General features: G+C 43.1%; 1 protein-coding gene across 2 annotated transcripts in view; it reads right to left on the bottom strand.

The window, feature by feature from the left end:
• EBF1 (EBF transcription factor 1) overlaps positions 1 to 21,004 on the bottom strand; it is a 797,810-nt gene that overhangs the window by 184,234 nt on the left and 592,572 nt on the right. The window contains exons 9-10 of one of the 2 annotated variants that reach the window (XM_086931219.1): positions 16,949 to 17,082; positions 1,864 to 1,990 (exon numbers count right to left, since the gene is read on the bottom strand). In XM_086931219.1, coding sequence (XP_086787345.1) covers positions 1,864 to 1,990; positions 16,949 to 17,082 — 261 coding nt within the window. The remainder of the gene's footprint in view (positions 1 to 1,863; positions 1,991 to 16,948; positions 17,083 to 21,004) is intronic. The other variant, XM_086931220.1, reaches the window with a different exon arrangement.

The raw sequence follows: 21,004 nt of genomic DNA, 5'->3' as shown, positions 1-21,004 counted from the left end.
CAGGGCCACTGGAATTATCGGCTGTGGAGGACCACATTATGCAGCAGTGTTGACTAAATTATGTGACAAGTAAAGGCAAATTATGCAGCATAATGTGGCACATTTTGTGATAGTATTCCCTAATTATGTTGTCATATGGAAACACTGTCTGGGCAGAGATTTCATCTTAGAACGTGTTCAACAATAAAAACGTAGTACTAAGCAATTGAAAGAATGACTAGTCAACCTTTGCGAAGGATCTTCCAATGCGCGGGAACATAACTTGCCACGTTTTTAATACATTTTATTTGTTTGAGCTACAAACATTAAACGCTGCAGATTACGCAAGCAAATGATGGATTATGTGGCATATGCTGCAAATCCTTATATTATGTAGAATACGCTTTAGAATTGCAGAATTCCAGGGGCGATGCATTGGCATATAGTACAGCTTGTGTAATAATACCCATTCACATAAGTTGCTCCTAGTCCACAATTGTAGGAACACTGGCGCTTCACTAGGGTAAATGGAAGCATACTTCCCCAAGGGGCAGTTCTCACTCAATGTGGGATGGCATGAATGTGCATGCTTGCTGACTGTGTCTATTTTCATAAGCTTCCTGAAACACTTTTTTTTTTAAACACATTTTATTTGCATTTTCCGTAAACAGCATTCATAGTATATTCAGTGTGCATTCATTTATAATGAAGGTTTGCTCTATACGCTCACTGTCATATATCCTATACATGAGATGTCCTTCTTGGTGTGGTTTGAGCATCATATAAAAGTACTGGTGTTATAGTCACACTGTGCGCCATGTCAGTACAATTATTTACTTCAACAGATCTAAACGTATAATTTCAACTGTGCAACACAATAGCATTCCCTTTATCCCCCCACCCTCATGCCTTGTCCATTTCGTGTCCATAGGTCATGTGTGTGACATCTAACTAACATATCCTTCCACTGTGATGTTAAATTGCGGAGTGGTTTGAAGGGTCACTTGGCTAGGGACTAGGGTCTTGGGAAGCAGATTTAGGCGAGTGTGTATTGAACTGTGAAATAGTGTGACAATTGCATTTTCAGGCTTTGGTTGTACCCAATAAATGGGGGCAGGGATATCCACTGAGCGACCCTCTTCCGTTCACAGATAAGTTTCCTAAAGCAGTTGTGTTTGCTCAGCTGCATGCTTGTGGTGAAATGGGTTGAGCTTCCACCGCCACACATGCATAGCATGTAGTCCTTTCCTACATAGAATACAATGCAATCAGACACTCTTCCTATCTGCTTTAATGCTTACACATCCTATCCCTCACTCACTTTTATTTCAGCCTCATCTCTCAGCGCAGCAACAAATCACAGTAAGAATGAAACAATGGACCTCAAGCATGAAATTAAATACTACTCATGTAGGTCACAGGACGGAAACACACTCTTTAACCATAGCATTTTCAAGGATAGAGCTGAATTAAGGCTTGACCAAAGTAGGCAACTGCCCAGGACCCCCAAACCTTTTCTCTATCTCACTTCAGCCTATTTCTCTATTTCGACTTTTTTAACATATCATTCAATATTGTTTGGCCTTACGGGGCTTGAATTTGCAGAAAATGGGTAAGAAACTTCTAGTTTGTTTCGAAAAGGGCCTTTCAACATATTTCTTGCTCGTGGCCCCTTAAGATGACACATTCACACTGCTGAGGGAGTAGCATGCTATGCACCTGCAAATACACGTTGAATCCTCGTCACGAGAAGCTCCACCAATGGAACTACAATGCAACAGGGTTTGTGTACAATAGGGGTCACCTCTAGGACGCCTCTCTTTCGGCAGTGCAGATAACCCACAGGAAGCCCCAGCCTTGTGTGTGCAGTGAAGGAACACTCACCTGTGTAGATGAAGCGTCCGGGCGTTCCTTTACAGAATTGCTTCGACTTGTATGACAGAGTGACTTCCACCACGCCGGGGATGTGTCGGGGAGGAGTCTGTACTCGGATTGCATGAGGGGTAATCAGCTGTAAAGAAAAAGAGAGAGAAACAAAATAAACTAATGACTGAGCTGCGGGCATGCCTTCTCGTAGGATTCCCGTGTCAGAGCCGTCAGCCTCATAAACAGTCTTACACTGTATAATTAGCTTGTCAGTGTTTGAATCCAATCTGTGTGAACACACCGAGAAGGCTCCGAGAACAATATTTGCAGACGCGCCGTCTCGAGCGCAGAGCGCTCGGCTCGCGCACCGGCGCGAGCGCGGCTGCTGGCAGGCTGAGCCGGAATACTAAGCGCGCGCCATCGACCATCCTAATGATGCCGCTGGGGGGGCCTGGCCTCGCTCCCAGAGAAGCTTACTCCTGGCCGCACCGTCGGACCCTGCTCTTCGGAGAGGACCAGGGAGCCTGGAAGGATCATTAAATTCAGTGGAGGGACGGCAGGTGGAGAATCAATAACACCTCGAGCCAGAGGAAGCGCGTGCCTCCCGGAACTAGCGTAACGTGGACAGGAACATAGCTAATGACGGGAGCACGTGCAACCAGCGGGGATAGGTGGAACTGTAATGGGACGCTGAGGGACAGACGAGATGTCACCCAGGACTTAGTTGCGTAATGAGGTATTACTAACAGACTCAGAGAGCGCGCACCCAGGTGCCCTAAATTACCCAGAAATTGGACGGATGGCATTCATTGCCTATTACTTGTGATATCAGAAACCTCTTATTGGCTTTTATTTCAGACCCACTCACTGCCTGTCAATAAGCGCTTGCTGCCTGTCACTTGTGACATCGCTTCTCATGTACACCCAGGTACTGCCTGTCATTCGTCACATCACTTACTATCAATTGTTGCAACAGAAATCTCTCACTGTTTTCACTTGTGACTCTGTGACCCATGCTTACCTATTCATTGCCTGTCACTAATCACATTAGACATGCCCACTGCCTCTGATTTGGGACATCAGAACTCACTGACTTCCTGCCACTGTGTTTTCCGATCTTCTCACTGCCTGTGACTTGTGACGTTAGGCTCGCTTGCTATCACTTGTAACCAGGTGCGCAATCACCCATTGGGCTCAAAGGGCTCCCTCCCCCCCACCCCCGTCGTTTGTGTCAGCCCGGACCGAGACAGCTACTTGTGATATTACACACAAACACACACACACACACAACTATTCACTGCCTGTCATCACATCATTGCCTACTCACTGCCTGTTTTTGTATTGTAATTGTATTTATATAGCACTTACTACACCTGACGAGGAGTCAAAGTGCTTTTTCGGCAAGTAGCATGCTACTCCGGAACCAGTGGCGTAACACAGGCTCCCGCAGCCCCCGCTGTGCGGGTGCCCCGAGCTGCAGGAGGGCCCCTCAGCACAGTTCTGTGGTCCGAGAGCTCCTGATAAAACCCGGAGCAGGGGCCCCTCCGTGCAACTTACAGGGGGGCCCCCCATAAATTTCGTTACGCCACTGTCCAGAACCCATAAAGGATTAGTGGTGAATTAGTATAGTAAAATATGAAAGATATTTGAGTGGTGGATATTAGTCAGTTTTTTGGATTGAGAAGAATAGCGAAGGGGTAGAAGAGGGAAAAAGGTTTGCAATTATATGGCACTTGTTACACCCGATGGGATGTAGAAGTGATTTTTTTGGTGAGTAGCGCGCTACTCCGGAACCTGTAAGGGATTAGTGGTGAATTAGTATAGTGAAATATGAAAGTCATTTGAGTGGTGGATATGTTAGTCAGTTATATGCGTTGAGAAGGGTAGCGGAGGGATAGAACAGGGAAAAGGTTTGCATTTATATAGAGCTTGCTACCCCTGATGAGGTGTTGAAGCGTTTCTTCGGGGAGTAGCACGCGTTTCTTTGGGGGGTAGCACGCTACTCTGGAACCTATAAAGCATTAGTATAGTGAAATATGAGTGGACATGTTAGTCTGTAATTTGGATTGAAAAGGATAGTGGAGGGATAGAAGAGGGAAGGATTTAGACTTTTTGTTGTTGTTTTTGTTTTGGCGGTCATACCATTAGGAGGAGGCTTGGGAGGAGTAATAGGGATGTGGAGGGGAAGAGTCAGAGGAAAGGGTTTAGAAAGGCTTGTTTTTGGGGATCGGTATAGTAAAAGAGGTATGATATGATGCAAGAGGGGTAGAGTAGGGAAGAGTCTAGAAAGGGTTATTTTGGGGATCGTAGTGGTATGGGGTTTGGGATGAATGAAAGAGTGGAGGTAGATAATATATTGATAGAGGTATAGGGTGAGAAATAAGGTAGTGCATTGTAAAGAGTAGTAGAAAGTAGTTTGAGATGAATCAGAGAGTTGAGTTAGAGGATATATTGAGAGAGGTATAGGGCGAGAAATATGGAAATGCATTTGGATAGGCTGAATTAGTAGAAAAGTAATAAATATATAGATCCACGCACATGGGTTTGAGGTGAGTCAGAGAGTTGAGGTAGAAAATATAGTGAGAGAGGTATGGGGTGAGAAATAGGGTAGTGCATTGGATATGCTTAATTAGAAGAAAAGTAATAAAATATATAGATCCATAAGTACATGGAAAGCATATAGATGCATAAAGGATGTTAATATATGTATATTAAAGATATTAATAGAGGTATAGGGTGTGAAATAGGGTAGTGCATTGTAAAGAGTAGTAGAAAGAGGTTTGAGATGAGTCGGAGAGTTGAGGTAGAGGATATATTGAGAAAGGTATACGGTGAAAAATAGGGAAATGCATTTGGATATGCTGAATTAGCAGATAAGTAATAAATATATAGATCCACGCACATGGAAGGTATACAGATGTATAAAGGAAGTAAGTATATGTAGATTAAAGAACAGTAAATAAATTAAAGTTATTGTCACATAGTACCCATTAACCATATGCCTCTTTTCAGTTCTGAACCCACTGATTTACCTGCTACATGAGGATTGAACCCCCCTCTCTCACCAGGAAATCACGAGGAAAGTGGAGCAAAAAGCCAGATACGTAAAAAGTCAAGAAAACCCATGGAGGCCTCCACCTCTTGGAAAAGTGGAGGATTGGAGGTATGTATATCAAATTAGGCCAAGCAGTGTTGAAATAGTAGGAGTCCAAATAACCTGGCAAAGCACATGAAGTTTGCTCCTTCAGTGAAGACATAAGTGCATTTTATCCTGAAAGGTACAAATGGTTCCTCTGAAAAATCTTTTTATAAGTGGGAATATGCTCTATTTTGAGTCTGAGAACCTTTTTAACCGGCTTACCATGTAGGATTTAGCAACGTAATTCTACCGATATTTAGCCATGCTCTTTTTAGCATTGTTCATGATTTTTTTTAAGTACAAGAAAAGCTGGAGAGTCTTGTCTGATTTTATATCCATAGTTTTAGGTTTTGTGAAAAGCACGCTTGTGATTTTCTAGGGTATTCAGGGTGATACTTAGCTAGCACAGAAGTCATCCTTCTTCTCAGGCCGCAGGAAGTGCAGACCTTTTGTCAGATCTATTGTCTGTCACTAACTCCGAAGGAGGGTAGGTATGTGGAGTCCTTGGTGTGGTCCAATACTTCAGCTGAGTGGCTGCACAGATCTACGAAGTAGTGATAGGTGATCCGGCAGTCTGGTCTCCGGTGCCAACTTAAATGCTGAAGTTGTGACAGCTGGTGCAGGCTAAGCAGACACACAGATATGCTACACTTCACATTTTGGAGTGAACCAACCAAATCCAAATCCAAAGGCATTTTTCTGTGGTGAGGAAGTATGTTTCATAATACTTCCTGAGTCTCAAAATCCACGGTGGCTGGGGGCGCTCCATAAGAGTTCCTCTGACGGCAGATTCACTTCAGCTGCTCCTCTGAGCTGGAAACCTGATATAGGGAATGGACACAGAACACATCTTCTTGGTTCCAAGTGCGACACAGTGCCATGCCCTGGGCCTTTCTTGGTACAATTACAACATCTTGCCAACCGAACTGTCACATAGGAGAGCTTGATTAAACCGGTACGGTGAACCACTGTAGCACTTACGGATCCATCAGAGACACCCAACAGCCGCAGCTACTTTGGATCCAGCAGGTAGGAGGGAACTGCAGGTGAAGCAGTGACATCCAGGGAGAAGGATGCTGGTAAGCTCTTGTCTTGAGGTGATCTGTTCTCAGGGGCAACTCAGTGTCCTGGGGACAAAGGGGCACACAATCTCTCTCTCTCTCTCTCTCTCTCTCTCTCCACCACCCACCCTCCTTCCCTTCCTCCCTCCCTCCCTCCTTTCACATAGTGACAAGCATGCAAGCCTCCCAGTCATGGTGTAACAGCATGTGTTTTATCATTTTGCCTAGAAAGTTCAGTAGGCAGTGTTTCACGTATAAAGGTCTGTACTGTGATCAGCTGCACCAACTCTTAGTCATAAAAACAGGTGATCGGTACCAAGGGAGTACTGTGCCAGGAACATCTGATCCTACATGTCAAAGGCGGCCAGTAGTTCCAAAAAAAACATCACCATCTACGGATGTATGTCGTTACAACGCATACTTTTACAACGCCTACCTTTACAATGCATTTTTTACACCGCAACATCCATTACAACGCATTCAATTACAACGCATGCCTTTACAACGATTCCTTTGAAACTATCTTTGCAACGCATTCCACTACAACGCATACTACATTTACAACGCATACCATTACAACGCATACCATTACATTGCATGTATGGTAAGTATTGGATAGTGTAGGGGTGAAAATTACTATTCTAACTCCAGGGGGTGCAACAGTAGGGTAAGTGTTGGATGGTGTAGGGGTAAAAATTACTATTCTAACTCCAGGGGGTGCAACAGTAGGGTAAGTGTTGGATAGTGTAGGGGTAGAAATTACTATTCTAACTCCAGAGGGTGCAACAGTAGGGTAAGTGTTGGATAGTGTAGGTATGCGTTGTAATGGTATGCGTTGTAATGACTGCGTTGTAATGACATGCGTTGTAGTGGCATGCGTTGTAGTGGCATGCGTTGTAATGGTTGCGTTGTAATGGCATGCGCTGTAATGGATGTTGCGTTATAAAAGTTTTGTTGTAAAGGTAGTGCGTTGTAAAAGTTACGTTGTAAGTGTTGTTTCCACCATCTACCTCTGCTCTGACATCATCTAATAAAGCACACCATTGGGGTTCATATTGCGGCAGTATATCACATGGTGCTGATCCTGGGTTTTGTTGCCTAAGGAATGGCTTGAAGCGGAGAAGTCATATATGCCCTGCCACTCGCATAGCCAACTGCTAAATTGTCTTTACATTTACGGTATGCGTTCATGTAAAACCTCTTTATTTACAGTGAAGAATAGATTGCCCTTTAGTAGCTCTCATTTAAGGCTGCTCTCTTGAGTTCCATGACTTCTGTAAGAAGGCTCAGTCAGTTGTAGGATTTTTTGTGCAGATCATCTGTGGCTCTGTTCCCCTGAGTCAAGATGGTGGTGTAAGCAAACCCATTTAACCAGTCTATTGCTCTGCCACTAATTTTTAATAAGGTTTCATACTCCCGTCATAGATAGAAGAAATGTTAGAATGATGTTAGAAGAACTTTGCATTCCAAATTAGAACATGTAAAACTGCTTGGCAAGTAGCGTAGCTTGTGATTGTCAGGCTGCAGAGGCCGCAATACTGCTGCCTCTATATCCTGAGATTCACACTTACCCGCCTCAGGTTTTGTATCACTCTTTAGCAGAGGGACCTAACCTAGCAATGGCTACCCCTCTGGCATTTCGCATTTTCTGGGTGAATGACTCAGAAGCTTTGAAGACCCAATAACCTTTTCTGCCAAATAAGTCAGCATAGTGTCCTCAACAGGCATGGCGAGGATGTGACAGTGGCTGCAGTGGTTGGCTGAGATGGGCTGGCATTTTTCAGATTGTTAAGAGGCGGTTTTTCACTATTAATGGCTTGTAAATAAAGGCTGTCTTCTACACCTGTAGGAACAGTCGTGTTTGTTCACAGTAGCACAGCTTTGTCTTGTCACATCTTTATTCAGTCATGCACACATCACAGCCATGCTTCCATACCGTCGATCTCTCACTTTGGGTGACCACTTGATTAATGAGTATGTCCCCCGAGTCAATGGCTGCTTCAGGGAAGCAGAAACAGATGTAGGACCAGAGGTCAGCAATGACCGGCACAGGATGTTGACTTATGTGGCACAACCCCCTCTATGCCTTCATATGCATCAGAGAAGTGCACCTCCGAGCAGGATGCAACTGCATCGTGGGTTTCTGTCTGTATTCACTCACTCGAGTCAGAGGGAGCAAAGTGAAAATTTAAAGCACCAGAAAGGGATAATTCTCAGTCAATGTGCTTGCCATTTTACCAAATTGCCAGCTATTTATTTGTCACTTCAGTTATGTTCACCCCAACACGTTTATTTTCGATTCCTTGATGTCGACAAAATGTAGGGTTTTACACGAGGATTCTTGTATGTGCTTTATTTTTCCTATTGCTCTCTGCCTCACGTAGGCTCTCTCAAATCACTAAAGGGGGAGGGGAAAAAAGGGAACGGGAGAGGCACATAAGAGGAAAGGGGGGCTTAGGAAGTATATAAAGGGGGCTTTATGTCATGTCAGATCAGATGCCCCGAGGCCATTCCATAGTGTTGCAGGGGAAACATCAGGGCGGAGACGAAGTGGTCTGGGACTTAAGAGTGAAAGAAGGGAACCTGCTGCTCAGAGTGAGGCTGGTAGAGAAAAAACCCGAATGGGGACAAAAGGTGCTTTTGGAAGCACAAAAGTAGGCAAGCAAGTGAAATGGCTAAACTTTGTGTCAATAGAGATTATCCTAAAACAAAGGAAAGTTGGAAAGTATGATAATTGAGGGAGAGTGACAATTTACTCCTTCCTTAGACTCCCCTGCTTGCCCCTTGTGTCTTATGCAACCACTTCTCTGTGTACATGCTGTACTGTGGAAGCAATTTTCTGTATTTTATTTCAACACTCCCACATCTATCACACAACGAATCACTGTGCATGCAAATCCTTCCCTGCTTTCAGCAAAAAAGGTGCATTAGACCCTGTGCAGAGCAGGGGCCAGAGATGACAGAAACGTACAGTGAAATACTACTGCACCTCTAATATTACTAATAGGTGTCTTCTACTAGCAGCAGCAAGGCTTAACGTTTTTGGTACCATAAAGTTAACCTGAACAGCATGGTCAGGAGGAGGGTGAACAGAACACTGCTGTCCTCGGGGAAAAGAGCGCTGGCTTCATCCATGACTGGTACAACTTTCACTGCCAATTATTGTATTGAGAGTGCAAATGATGCTAGTCTGAGAAAGCCAGTGCTTAATTTGAGCAGGTGGTTGCAGGTGGGGCCCAGAGAACTCATTTTCGGAGACCTCCACTTATTTGTACCTCATAAGAATTTGACCTGGAGTAAGGGAGGGAAAAACACGAAAAGGGCAAAGAAAGAGGAAGAGAAAGATGGTAAAACAGTGAGAAAGGGAGAAATCAGTGGCCGTAAGAGAACCTACAAACGTGAAAAAATGGGGTTGGGAGTGCATGGTGAGGGATGAAAGAGGCATGAGTTGCAATCATGACATTCCGCAGCTCTGGCAGCGGGCTTCTGAGCAGAGCTTTGGGCACTCATTCATTTACAAATTAGGCCCTGCAGCAAGCCTAATACCACACTGGCTCACAGCCTGATTAGTAAAAGTCAGCCGTAGCAGAGCAGGCTACTCATTCTTCTACATCGCACCTAACACATAGAACAACCTCCTTCCCCACTTGAGAGCTTCCTCCTTGCTTCCTGAATTCTACAAGACGCTGAAGGGCTGGCTCTTCGAATAACTTGCCGCAGATTACACACCTGGTCAAGCACCTGGATACCCTCACGAGTGAATAGTGCACCATATAAACCATCATAAAATGGGTGTACTTAGCCTCTCCAAGTCCTTATCCCACGGCACATGTTCATTCAACATGCAGGTGGTCACTAGGATACAGCCTGCACTACACACTAAACAAAGGGGAGTGTTCATGTTGGAATCCATGCAGCATAAAGCTCCATATGTTGGCTTTTGACCCTCACAGGGAGATTAACACATGTCAAGGGGAGGTATTTATAAATGTGTCATAAGAGAAAAACAATATCACGCAATAATGAATAAACCCTTGTGCTGAAGAAATAAAGGGTTTTATTCTGTTGTTTATCAGATTTCTGAAACATAATTAAAACCACCCTCTACCTAATGTATGTTTAAATCAGAAATATAAATATGTATTCCAGAAATCCCCCCGAGCATGCCTATTCAATGTAATCAACTAGGAGGGTTGAACTGTTTCACCACTTTAATTATGAAGCTTGAATTCAACAAAACACAATACAAATGGGAAGCATATTATTTCAATACAAAATATTTGGAAATCTTAAAAAAATATGGTAAACATTGAGCACACAAGTTTATTCCTGGTGCTGTAGTCCTGGAGTCTGCAGTTCGCTGCGCGCAAGCTGGGAGCCCCAGGCTACGACAGAATCAGGAGGGGGGTCGACCAGATTTTCAGTGAATGAACACACTGTAAAGACGTACTTCATTTAGACAGCAGAAACATTGGCATCCTTCCAAAAGAAGGTGGCACAGAAAGCCATGCAAAGAACTAAGCGGGCAAGCTTCAGCCAGCACTTGCATCCCGCCCTTACCTCAGAACCACTGGGGATTGTCGCAGTTGGAAAAATACCATGAGATCACTACCAATAGTATGAGCTAAACATGGAAACAAAAATAAGACATCATCTAAGCCATCGCTAGTGGGCACTCAACCTGATCACATTCTGCTTCCTTTAGGTGAACAAGCCCTTGTTAGGTCTCACCTACAGACAGTGAAAGGAGTCTGTTGGCTAAAAGACCTATTGTCAGCTTACCATGGACTTAGAGCCCACCCATTCTTTATTATTGGTTGACTTTATTGTCACTCTCATTTGCTTCCTTCTATTTAAATAACTTACTCGTTAATCTGATTATGATTTTTCTCATTTTGTTGTCTTTTTCCACAAGTTAACACGCATTCTCATTCCTCTCCTGGCTTTTTCTCGTCAGTCAGAAGAAGGAGGATTTCACAGAGATCAATGCAAAGAAGGATTTGCGGGCCAGGTGGACTGGCCTTAATGGCAGCATGTTTATGTGGTATGTCTGTTCTCTTGGGGGCCACTGTCAATGATCTGAGCGGAGATCCCTGAGGACTCCCGGTACTTCTATTGAGGCATCCATCATGATGATTTTTGCTAAGGAAGGCTTTTGAAAAGTTCCTCCCTGTTGCATGTTCTTTCTTTCGTAACACCATGCCAGCTAATGAATGACGCTGTTATTCAAATGAAGGATATATTTTATAACTCTTTATTAACCACTTGTCTTCCAGACAATCTGGAAGGGTTGCATGTGCAGCCCGGTAGTGGGTACTATGAAAATACAAGATGCCATGCTGCGCAAAGACTAGAGAATCAAGACTTGTCTCACTGCGGGAAACGCAGTGTACCACAAAAGTAGGGTTTGCTCTGTATACCTGGTAGTTTGTTCTTCAAAAGAGATACTTTTTCATTTCTCGATTCCAGGACAGTCCCCAATTATTGGATAAGATGAACAGGTGGGGATCTAGGGTTATTTGAAGAATTATTCTTAAAAAAGAGTCAGCCATTTCCACAAGTCACCCCCACACTCCCAAGCACACCATCCACAAGGCTGGGTCACTTGAACAGTTGTAATACAAAAAACTAACACAGCAAAACTACTTTGCACCCCTGAAGTTTACTGTCCTGTCACTTTCATGAAAATCATTGCCATCAACGTGGCACCACAACTATATAGAATCATCAACCGCTTCGTAGATGAAGGTACAATACCGACACCCATGATGATTGCAGTAGGTATACTATGTGGAAAGGCATTCACCTCATTAGTAAGAAAGTATAAAGCAGTAACAGTAGAACCTGAGACCATCACTAGCCTGGGCAAGGGTCAATGATGGTATTGGTTGGCTAATCACCCAATCAGTGAGTTATATCAAAGACACTACGGATTTCCTCACGAAATTATCCAGTGCTCAAAGTTTGAATAATGAGTCGTTAGTCCTTTGCACAGCTGATGTGAGTTCATTATATACTTCAATACCCCATTTAGGGGGAATTGAAGCCATTGAACAGATCTTACTTAAAAGTGACATTGACCCACAAATGCAGACGTTCCTAATGGAATTGATGATATTCATCCTGTACCACAGCTACTTCAAAGTTGATGACCAATGGTTCTTGCAACTCTTCGGAATGGCAATGGGAAACTGTGCTGCCCCGTCATATGCGAATACATACATGGAGAACTTCGAAAGAAACTATATATACACCAATGCAAACTTTCAAAATCACTCCAAATTGTACGTGCGGTACATCGATGACCTATTTTTCTTATGGTCTGACACTAAGGAATCATTACATGACTTACTGACAGAAATCAACAGTAAAGACCCACGCATTAAGTTAACTTGGCAAATCAGTGACACTGATATTGCGTTCCTAGATGTTCACATTAAAAACACCCCAGAAGGAGTTATCACGGATCTCCACAGAAAGAGCACTGATCGCAACAACTCTCTCCACTATGCTAGTTTCCACCAAGGCTCTTTGAAGAAACACCTTCCGTTTTCTCAAATGTTGCGAGTCAACCGTATTGTATCTGATGACACCATCATTGACAGACGCATTATGGAAATGTATAACAGGTTCCTTGAACGAGGTTACCCCGACACTGTTTTGCAACAAGCACGATCTCGTGTGGCCAACATCTCCAGGTCCAACAGCCTGGCCAAGACCCAGAAAAGCTCAGAACAACGTATGGTGCTAGTCTCAAAATTTTCCACAGCAAGCCCAGCTTACAAAAGGATTATATGGAAACATTGGCCCATTCTACAAAATGAACCTGATTTTCAGGGAATCTTTGACAAGCCTCCGATATTCGCCCACACTCGGAGTAGAAACATCAAAGAGATCCTTGCCAGGCCCACCGATGAACCTAAACACCACCGTGGCACCCAACCTTGCTTGAACTGCAATCATTGCCATAACGTCATCAAAGGTAATACCATACAGCATCCTATGAAAGGACACAACATCAAACTTCAAGTCGATGCAACCTGTGACTCCTCCAACTTAATTTATGCCCTGAAATGTCCTTGTGGCAAACTTTACGTTGGTAAGACTGAACGGAAAATAAAAACTCGCCTTAACGAGCATAAGTCTAACATCAGACTGAGATTGGAAAAATCTAACATTGCCATGCACTTTATTGATGCACGCCACACCATCGCCCAACTGAAATTCATAGTCTTAGAGACAGTATCTAGGAAAGAAGGCATTGATAATACCAAACTGCTACTAAGGAGAGAACTTGAATGGATTTATCTATTGCAGACACTGAAGCCCCATGGGCTCAATGATCGCACTGAATTTAGCTGTTTCCTTTGATATATTGTTCAGATGTATTCATGACATAGTATAATTATCTGTTTCACCATTCTCCCGCATCTTGTTCAACTTGTTTCTCACTCTTTGTTTCTCCCTTACACGTTAACCCCCATTAACCCTCCACTTTAAAATGGCCGCCGCATTCTCTTCACTAACCACCCCCTTCCACATGAGTCAACCTCTAATTTTAGTCCGTCGTCACTTTTTTGCCCGCATATACTGTAGCCTTTCACACGAGCACCGTAGACAACGAGCGGATGATCGGTGGATAGCGGAGTACTGCGCTACCAGTTACTATGAAGTAAGACTTTATCTTTCCTGAAGTAATGTTGTTAAAAAGCGCTTGTTAAAAAGCGCTCGCACATTATTTGATCTTTTCAAAGCGCTCGTTTAATATGGCACACGCGGTAATACCCCTTGCACTTACCCCTGAACCTCACTTTAGCCTCGTGCACGTTATTTATGTTTGTGAACGACCCAGCCCCCACACCATTAGCACGAGTAAACGTCCCCATCTCTCCTTAGTTCACACGTTCCCTGACACCCGTTTTTGTTCTTCCTCCTCAGCTCTCCGTGACCAAGGGCTCTCAAGCCCGAAATGCATTGGAGCTAAATGTTCATATGATAACCTTAAACGAACACACGTTGTCTTCTGATATGCTGTTAATATCAAACTAAGAATCAAAACAATCATGAAAATATGAGAAAAACGAACTGAAGAAAATAAATATCATTTTCAAATGAACTTTGAACCACTTTTTGTGATCTATACCGGTGTGCCTCTTTGGGGATGTATTAGCGGCTCTCCGCATACACAACTTCATTGGTTGGCAAAGGACACAGAAGTAATCCTCATAAGCATTAGAGACAAACCATACTGATTTACAGATGTATGGGGGCCAGCAGCCTTGACTATGCTGAACCTGTATTAATTTCTAATTTCCTTTAGATAATCATTAGATTGTATTTCCTTTACTCAGTGTAAACCTTTTTGTCTTTTTCATCCTTTCTGCACATTCCTGTGAGTATTACCACCTACCATTTTAGCCACCTGTTTTTGAATCACATGTAACATGTTTGGACATGTGGCGTCCTGAACCGGGGACAGAAGTCTGAATCAGGCCTTGCTAGTGATGCAGTGAGAGATGATAACACCATTTATCTTTTTATACAGTGTATACACTCAACTGATTGTCCACTGGAAAGCCCTCTCAAGCAGACTACATCCTGGGGCAATGATTCCACTTGTTCCTGAGCTGTTGCAAACAACTTGCAAGGACCGGGCTTCTTGCCCAGGGTGAACATAACCTTGAGCCACCTTGAAGCACCTCTCTGTTCCCCTTTCTCCCACTTACTATTAAGTATTTAGCTTGGCCTGTTAGCGCATCTATTCAAGGTGTTCAATTGTAACAATGCTGTCAATCCTCAGACCTATTCCAAACAGAACAAACAAACGGTAGAGCACAGTTAAGTCAGCCCCTGTCTCTCCACGTGACAGTTAAACAAATAGTAATGGTTCTGTCGGAAGTGAATACTGAGTGAAACAGTATTCCAGTCTGTGTCTACACTGATATGTCCCTGTCCCTGTAAACATATGGTAGCACTTTATAAAAACACACTGACCAAACTGGTAGACAAAGTGATTCTTTAGTCATACACTTTCTCAATGTATTCAGTTATTTTCAGACATTAGTTCTGCTGTCCAAACGGCAAATGAACATATACAATACAAAACAACGTGGTTTGTGATAAATAGTGTAGGTTAAAAGCATACATACATAAATATACACTAGTTCAAATATTACAGGTGGTCAACTGTAAACACAATAGTCATTTAGGCAAAATAATTTCTTATGTTCCTAACAGACTTTGTACAGTTAGATCTTAAATATGGTGCGTAGACGTTTCGACCTTAATGTTGATGCGCTGACTACTTGCATCCGGGGTGGGTCTTCATCAGGACTTGGATAAAATGGACAGCCTTCTCAATATTCTTTGGAGAGCAGTGTCTTCGTGTGTCTGTCGGCCGACTAAACACACTGGGTGCTGATGAGGAGCTGGTCCTTGAGGTTGTCTTCAAGGCACTAGGTAAACAGTAGGCTGCAAAGGAGCTTTGACCCATTATTACCGCTCTGCGCGGCGGCTCCCAAACAGTTGGGTAGCTTGCTTGATCCCTCGTTTGCAGTCTTCACAACGGCGGAATTTCAAGATGGCCACCATGGTGAAAACGAGGTCAGCAGTCTAGTCGCTGCCTCGTTTTCTAGCACAGCTGTGCTCGCGATTGTAATCGTGGCAAACTGCGCACTTCAACTGTCCTTTTGAGGAGAAAGGACGCTTTTTCCTGTGGCGCTCAAGAAAGTTCCAGTTTTGGGGTTCGGTTCGTGAGTAAGCGCCAGTTTGGTTATCTCTGTGTTCCTAGAATTTGCGGTAAGGCTTGGATATAGACATTGAAGCCGCAGTCTGCCAGTTATTAGTCAGAGTATCTGGAGTAAAGGAACAGCCTTCTAGCGTCTCTCTATGCCAGCTGAGAGTAGCGCTTGAGCTAGTACTTACAGCGCTGGAGGCAGAAGCAAGTTGCGCTTGAGGCAGTCTTCTTACGCAGGAAGTGAGGAAGCGCTTAAGGCAGTACAATTTTAGCGAGCTCACAAGAACTTATCCTTGCCTAGATTTAGGCGAAGCTTCGAAAAGACTACAAGTTTTTGTAAAGAGAGAGTTGGAGTAGTCACAGTATGAGGTAATACTGAGGCATATCAGAGACAATTGCATATGGTAAACCAGAACTGACAGTAAAGCAAGAAGACAGCAAGTAGGTTGTGTTATGTATGTGTATGTATATATATATATATATATATATATATATATATATATATATATATATATATATATATATATATATATATATATATATATATATATATAGGCCTCCCAGGGCCACCATCCCTGGGAGGGCCAGCCATTCCCAATGGGGTCACAAATTACGAGTGACTCATTATTATTCATGAACCTCACATTTTGCGACCCTATTGGGAATCGCAATCAGTTCTCTGATATTGTTGTACATTCCAAATTGGGCTTCGCAATTTGGAACTCGCAGTTGAGCGCAAATTGCGAGTCGCAATTTGGAATGGTCGTACATCTGGCCCAAAGTGTATTTGTAAAACGCACATTCACCCAAGGGTATTGTTGCGCTGAATAACAAAGTTTATTGTTACCCAACTCAGTGGTACTCTCTTTATAGACCTCAGAATGATAAAAGGCTGAGTGGAACCGCTGGGATTTGAACCTGTGACCATTGAGGTCGAACTCAGTCCCCTAAAATGGACACATTAGTCCACTAAGCCACCAGATCAGGCAAATAACCCACCCAAATAAATACACAGAAGGATAGAAGGGTGACACATTTGTGAATGCATTTATGAAGAAATACAATTGTGTATAATGCATGCCGCTAGATTGGCTGTAGTGTGACAGACATCATAACAGGCAGATATGGGAGTGAGGAAACTAAATCAAGACAAACTCAGACACATACCTCACTCCAAACCAGCATGGTGCCAAAGATGACCTGCAGCCCATCGAAGAAGTTGTCTCCAATGATGATGACAGTTGCCCCGCCGGTCGTCCAACCCTCACTCGGACTGATGGCTTTGATACACGGTGTAGCTGCTTTTCAAATAGAGAAAGATTAGTGTCAGAAATGGAAATTAATTGACAAAGTTCGAAAACACAAAAGATATTTCACACCATTATGTCCACCTCCCACTGTACCCTCAAGGATCGGAATGCTACTGAAACCCATCGTGACAGACCTTGATACTCAGGGGCAGTACCCTTCCATCCATGGATAAGGACTACAATGCTTACATGTTTCATGCACAATTAGTGACTCTGATCTTACGGAAAGGACCCAGACATTCACTGGGGAGGACTCTGAAACCCAAGTGGCGACAAAGACAGAAGTCCAACCCTGACATTCATTTTCATAATTCAGACAAGGGGACCTTGACAGTCTAGAGAATACTGAGAGCACTGTGGCGAGACCCCTGACTCTATTTGGTGAAGACTGAGACAGTCAGGAGGTCCTAACGATCTCAGGAGACTTTAACCTAAAGGGGAGGAAGCTGGACACCTAGGCAAAGAAGCCAGAAACCCAAAGGAAAGCTATGACACTTAAGGAGTGAGGTAGCTGGAATTAGGACCCAGGGGCAGCTCCTTCACAATGGCAAAGGAGTGTCACCCCACTGTCTCAGAGCCAGCAGGTGAAGAATACAATTATATTCTATCATCGTTTTGTTTTTCACCTGCTGGCTGACCCAGCGGGCGTAGGGAGGGCTGGGGCCAGGGACTTTGAGGTGGGAGGGGGACTGTGCACTTATAAGTGCGCATGCATGTTTGGCCGGCCATCTTAGGCCAGCCAAACACATATGCACACTTAGGTTTCTCCAACCCAGCTGTATTGAACAGCTAGGTTGGCGAAACAGCACAGACTCCCTGTCCTGAGCGGAGTGTTAAACGAATCCACTCAGGCCAAGCCCTGTGCTGCTCTCATAGCATGAGAGCACCGCAGTGATTGCACGGGGAGTCTGTGATGCATTTTCAAACCATCTGGAGAGTTCTTCTGAGTGTTGCTGAGTTTGGATTCATTGTGATCTGCTTGCCCTACATGGTCCCACATTGTTCTTTTCTGATGCAAGTGATTTTCAAACTGCCCGCACTGCTTAATAGCAGCCAAAACAAAATGTTTAAAATATCAATTTTAGGTGTTCACTAACACCATTTGATATGTGTGAACATCAAAATCACTGATATGAAAAATACTTGCCTTAGCCAGTCACATTCAACTTACATTTTAATTTAAGTTTCACTCTTTATTTCACAAAAACTACTAGGACCCCACCTATATCACAGCCTTCACGACACTCACCATCAAGAGTTTTCTTATTCCCCACCTATCCCCTGATCCATGATCCATGTCCTGCAGTTACAATTTCTTAAAAGTAATTGGTTTAGAGGTGTTGTGTTTGAGGGGTTGAACACATATCCTTCTTGCTGAAATCATATCCCAAAGTCAGATCCTCCAATTTTCCAGGACAAGGCCTGTTAACAGGTTTTCTCCGCTGGTTGACTACTGAATTTTAAAACAGCTTTCTGTATTAATCAAAGCTTCAGCACTGATAAGCACCCCTAATAATGAATAGATTTGGACACAGTGACTCAATATGTGAAAGAACATATCCTGAAAAGTCTGTGTAAACTTCTTGGACCTACTGCAGGGTGCCTGTTGCCATACAACTAGGACACTGCAGGAAGAGGATGTCTGCTTGAGCCTTGACCTAACTTGCCTGCCTGCTAAGGAGCTTGTCTGTAGACCAGTAGCATCTCACAGAAATTGGGTGGGTATGGTTTTTTTTTCAGGTTTTCCATTGATTCAAATTAGTAAACATGAGCGAAGCTGGTGGTAGACGAGGATCTTTATCTCCTGACAGAGTTTTGCTAACTTCAAAATCTGAGGACTCCTTCAACAAAGAAAAAATTGTCATATGCACAATTAATCCCAAAGAAAAGCTAACATCAGCTGCAGCTGGAGAGAACAAAGTTCAAGATGCTGCAGAAATACGGCAAGACGAAGTTCACAAAAGAGTGAAACTGATGGGTGAAGAAGATGAAATATTTTATCATTTTAACAACAAGTGCTACAAGTTGTATACAATGGAAAAAAGCTTGGTTTTGTTCCCCCCAAAATACCAGAAATAGGGAATGACAACAGGAATCCGAGTCTTCAGAGAAAGCGACAAAAACTAAACCCAATGCCCATCCACTTAGAAGATCAATGGCTACCCCTTGTCGACCTCCAGCAACTGATCAGAAAGCAGAGGATCTTCAATGTGTTATCTGTGGTTTAGCCAGTACAAGGGCCAAAGGGATTGAGGAAAGAACAAAGTACAGAGTATGCGAGTCTCAAAGGGCAAACATGTTTTTATCTGCAGCTAGTTTCTTCCAAGATGAAGTTGTCAGCAGAGTAGCTGATCTAAACAGCGAGGTGAATGTATTCACAGTGGATTTGTATGCCCACCCGAACTGCAGGCGTGCATAAATTCTAAAATATGAATGTACAATGAGCTCCCATCAGCAACATAACCGTCACCCTTCAGTTAAGTTTGCACTCTTTGAAAAAGCAAATTACGTTTTAAATCCACTCTTGAGTGCTGGCTACAGTCAACATTGATGAAATTGTATTGATCCATAATAATGAAATTAAGATTTTTTTCTGGTGAGAATATACAGTGACAGAATTCGAGTTTTGTCAGGCTAACAAAAAGAAAGAACCACTAATAGTGTTCTCAGCTGATTTGACTCCTGAAGTTCTGGCTTCCAAAATAACATCACAGGATCCATTAAAATCAGTAGGAATCATCTAAAAGATTTCGATTTTGGACTTAATGGCAAATGTTGTGATACCTCAAACCTCCGCAAACCATAGGAGTCCACAGGAATGCCTGATGTTGTCTTAACATTTTTACTTCATTGTTTAGTATCAGCAAAGCAAAACTGTTACATACTAAAGTTCTTGAGTTCGGAACTTTGATGATGGCTTTGAAGACTTAAGCGAAGAAGTGGAAGACAATCCCATGAACCAACAGGCTAATGCTGTGCAAATCTACTGTATTTTCCAAATCATGTTTTATGAATTACATCATGACAAAAGGAAAACCTCACTACACATGATGACTGCCCATGCAATCTATGAGAAGTGCAAAAGTAGAGAGCTAATCGCTTCAATTAATAGGATTGGTGTATCAACAAGTTATAACGACATAGTAAGGAGCAGGAAGTTATTAGCAGCTCATGCTCTAAAATCTTGTGAATCCAACAGCAGACCACTTCCAAGTCACTTTACTGGAAAGGACTTACAATTGCTGCTCTTGATAATTTTGAGTTTTAAGACAGCCCTTCTTTGTCTGGAGCATCCAGCACACATAATACTGCCAGGGTGCTTTTTCAAGACTGTACCAATGAAGTAACTACTGGAAAACAAGGCATGTCAGCTGTAAGCATAAACAAATGAAACTGCAAACTTATAACCCAACTACCTTGCCAACATGTGTAAAATCACTACAAGCCATCAATATGTGCCAGTCTACCAGAAAATTTCAAAGTGGCTGAGGACATGGATCTTTTTCGATCTGATGCTGTGGTCCGCAATACTGATTTAACTGAATTTATCATATCTCTTATTCAGTGCGGACTGAAGGATGAAGAAAAGCCAGTTCCTCTGTGGACTGGAATTCATGCTCTGATCTCTCATAATACAGTCCCACTGAAGATGGTTTGGTTTTTACCAGTAATACCATATCCAGTCAGAAACTATGCGACAGTATACACAGCTGTAAACATTTTCCAAAATGTGCATGCTCAGCTTGAAGACCAGCCTATCCTGCCAATTTTCTGTGATGAAGATGTTTTCCGTAATGTAGCTGACATTCTTATGAGCAATCCAATAAAAGTTGATAATCTTTATCCAATGATGGGAGTTTTTTACATGACTAAAGTTGTGTTGCGGTGTGCAGGAAGTTCTCAGTGGATGTAA

This window comes from Lissotriton vulgaris, chromosome 7 (genome assembly GCF_964263255.1).
Source record: "Lissotriton vulgaris chromosome 7, aLisVul1.2, whole genome shotgun sequence".
NCBI classification, from domain to species: domain Eukaryota; kingdom Metazoa; phylum Chordata; class Amphibia; order Caudata; family Salamandridae; genus Lissotriton; species Lissotriton vulgaris.
The sequence above is the reverse complement of the archived record's forward strand: the minus strand, read 5'-3'. Positions and strand labels throughout refer to the sequence as shown.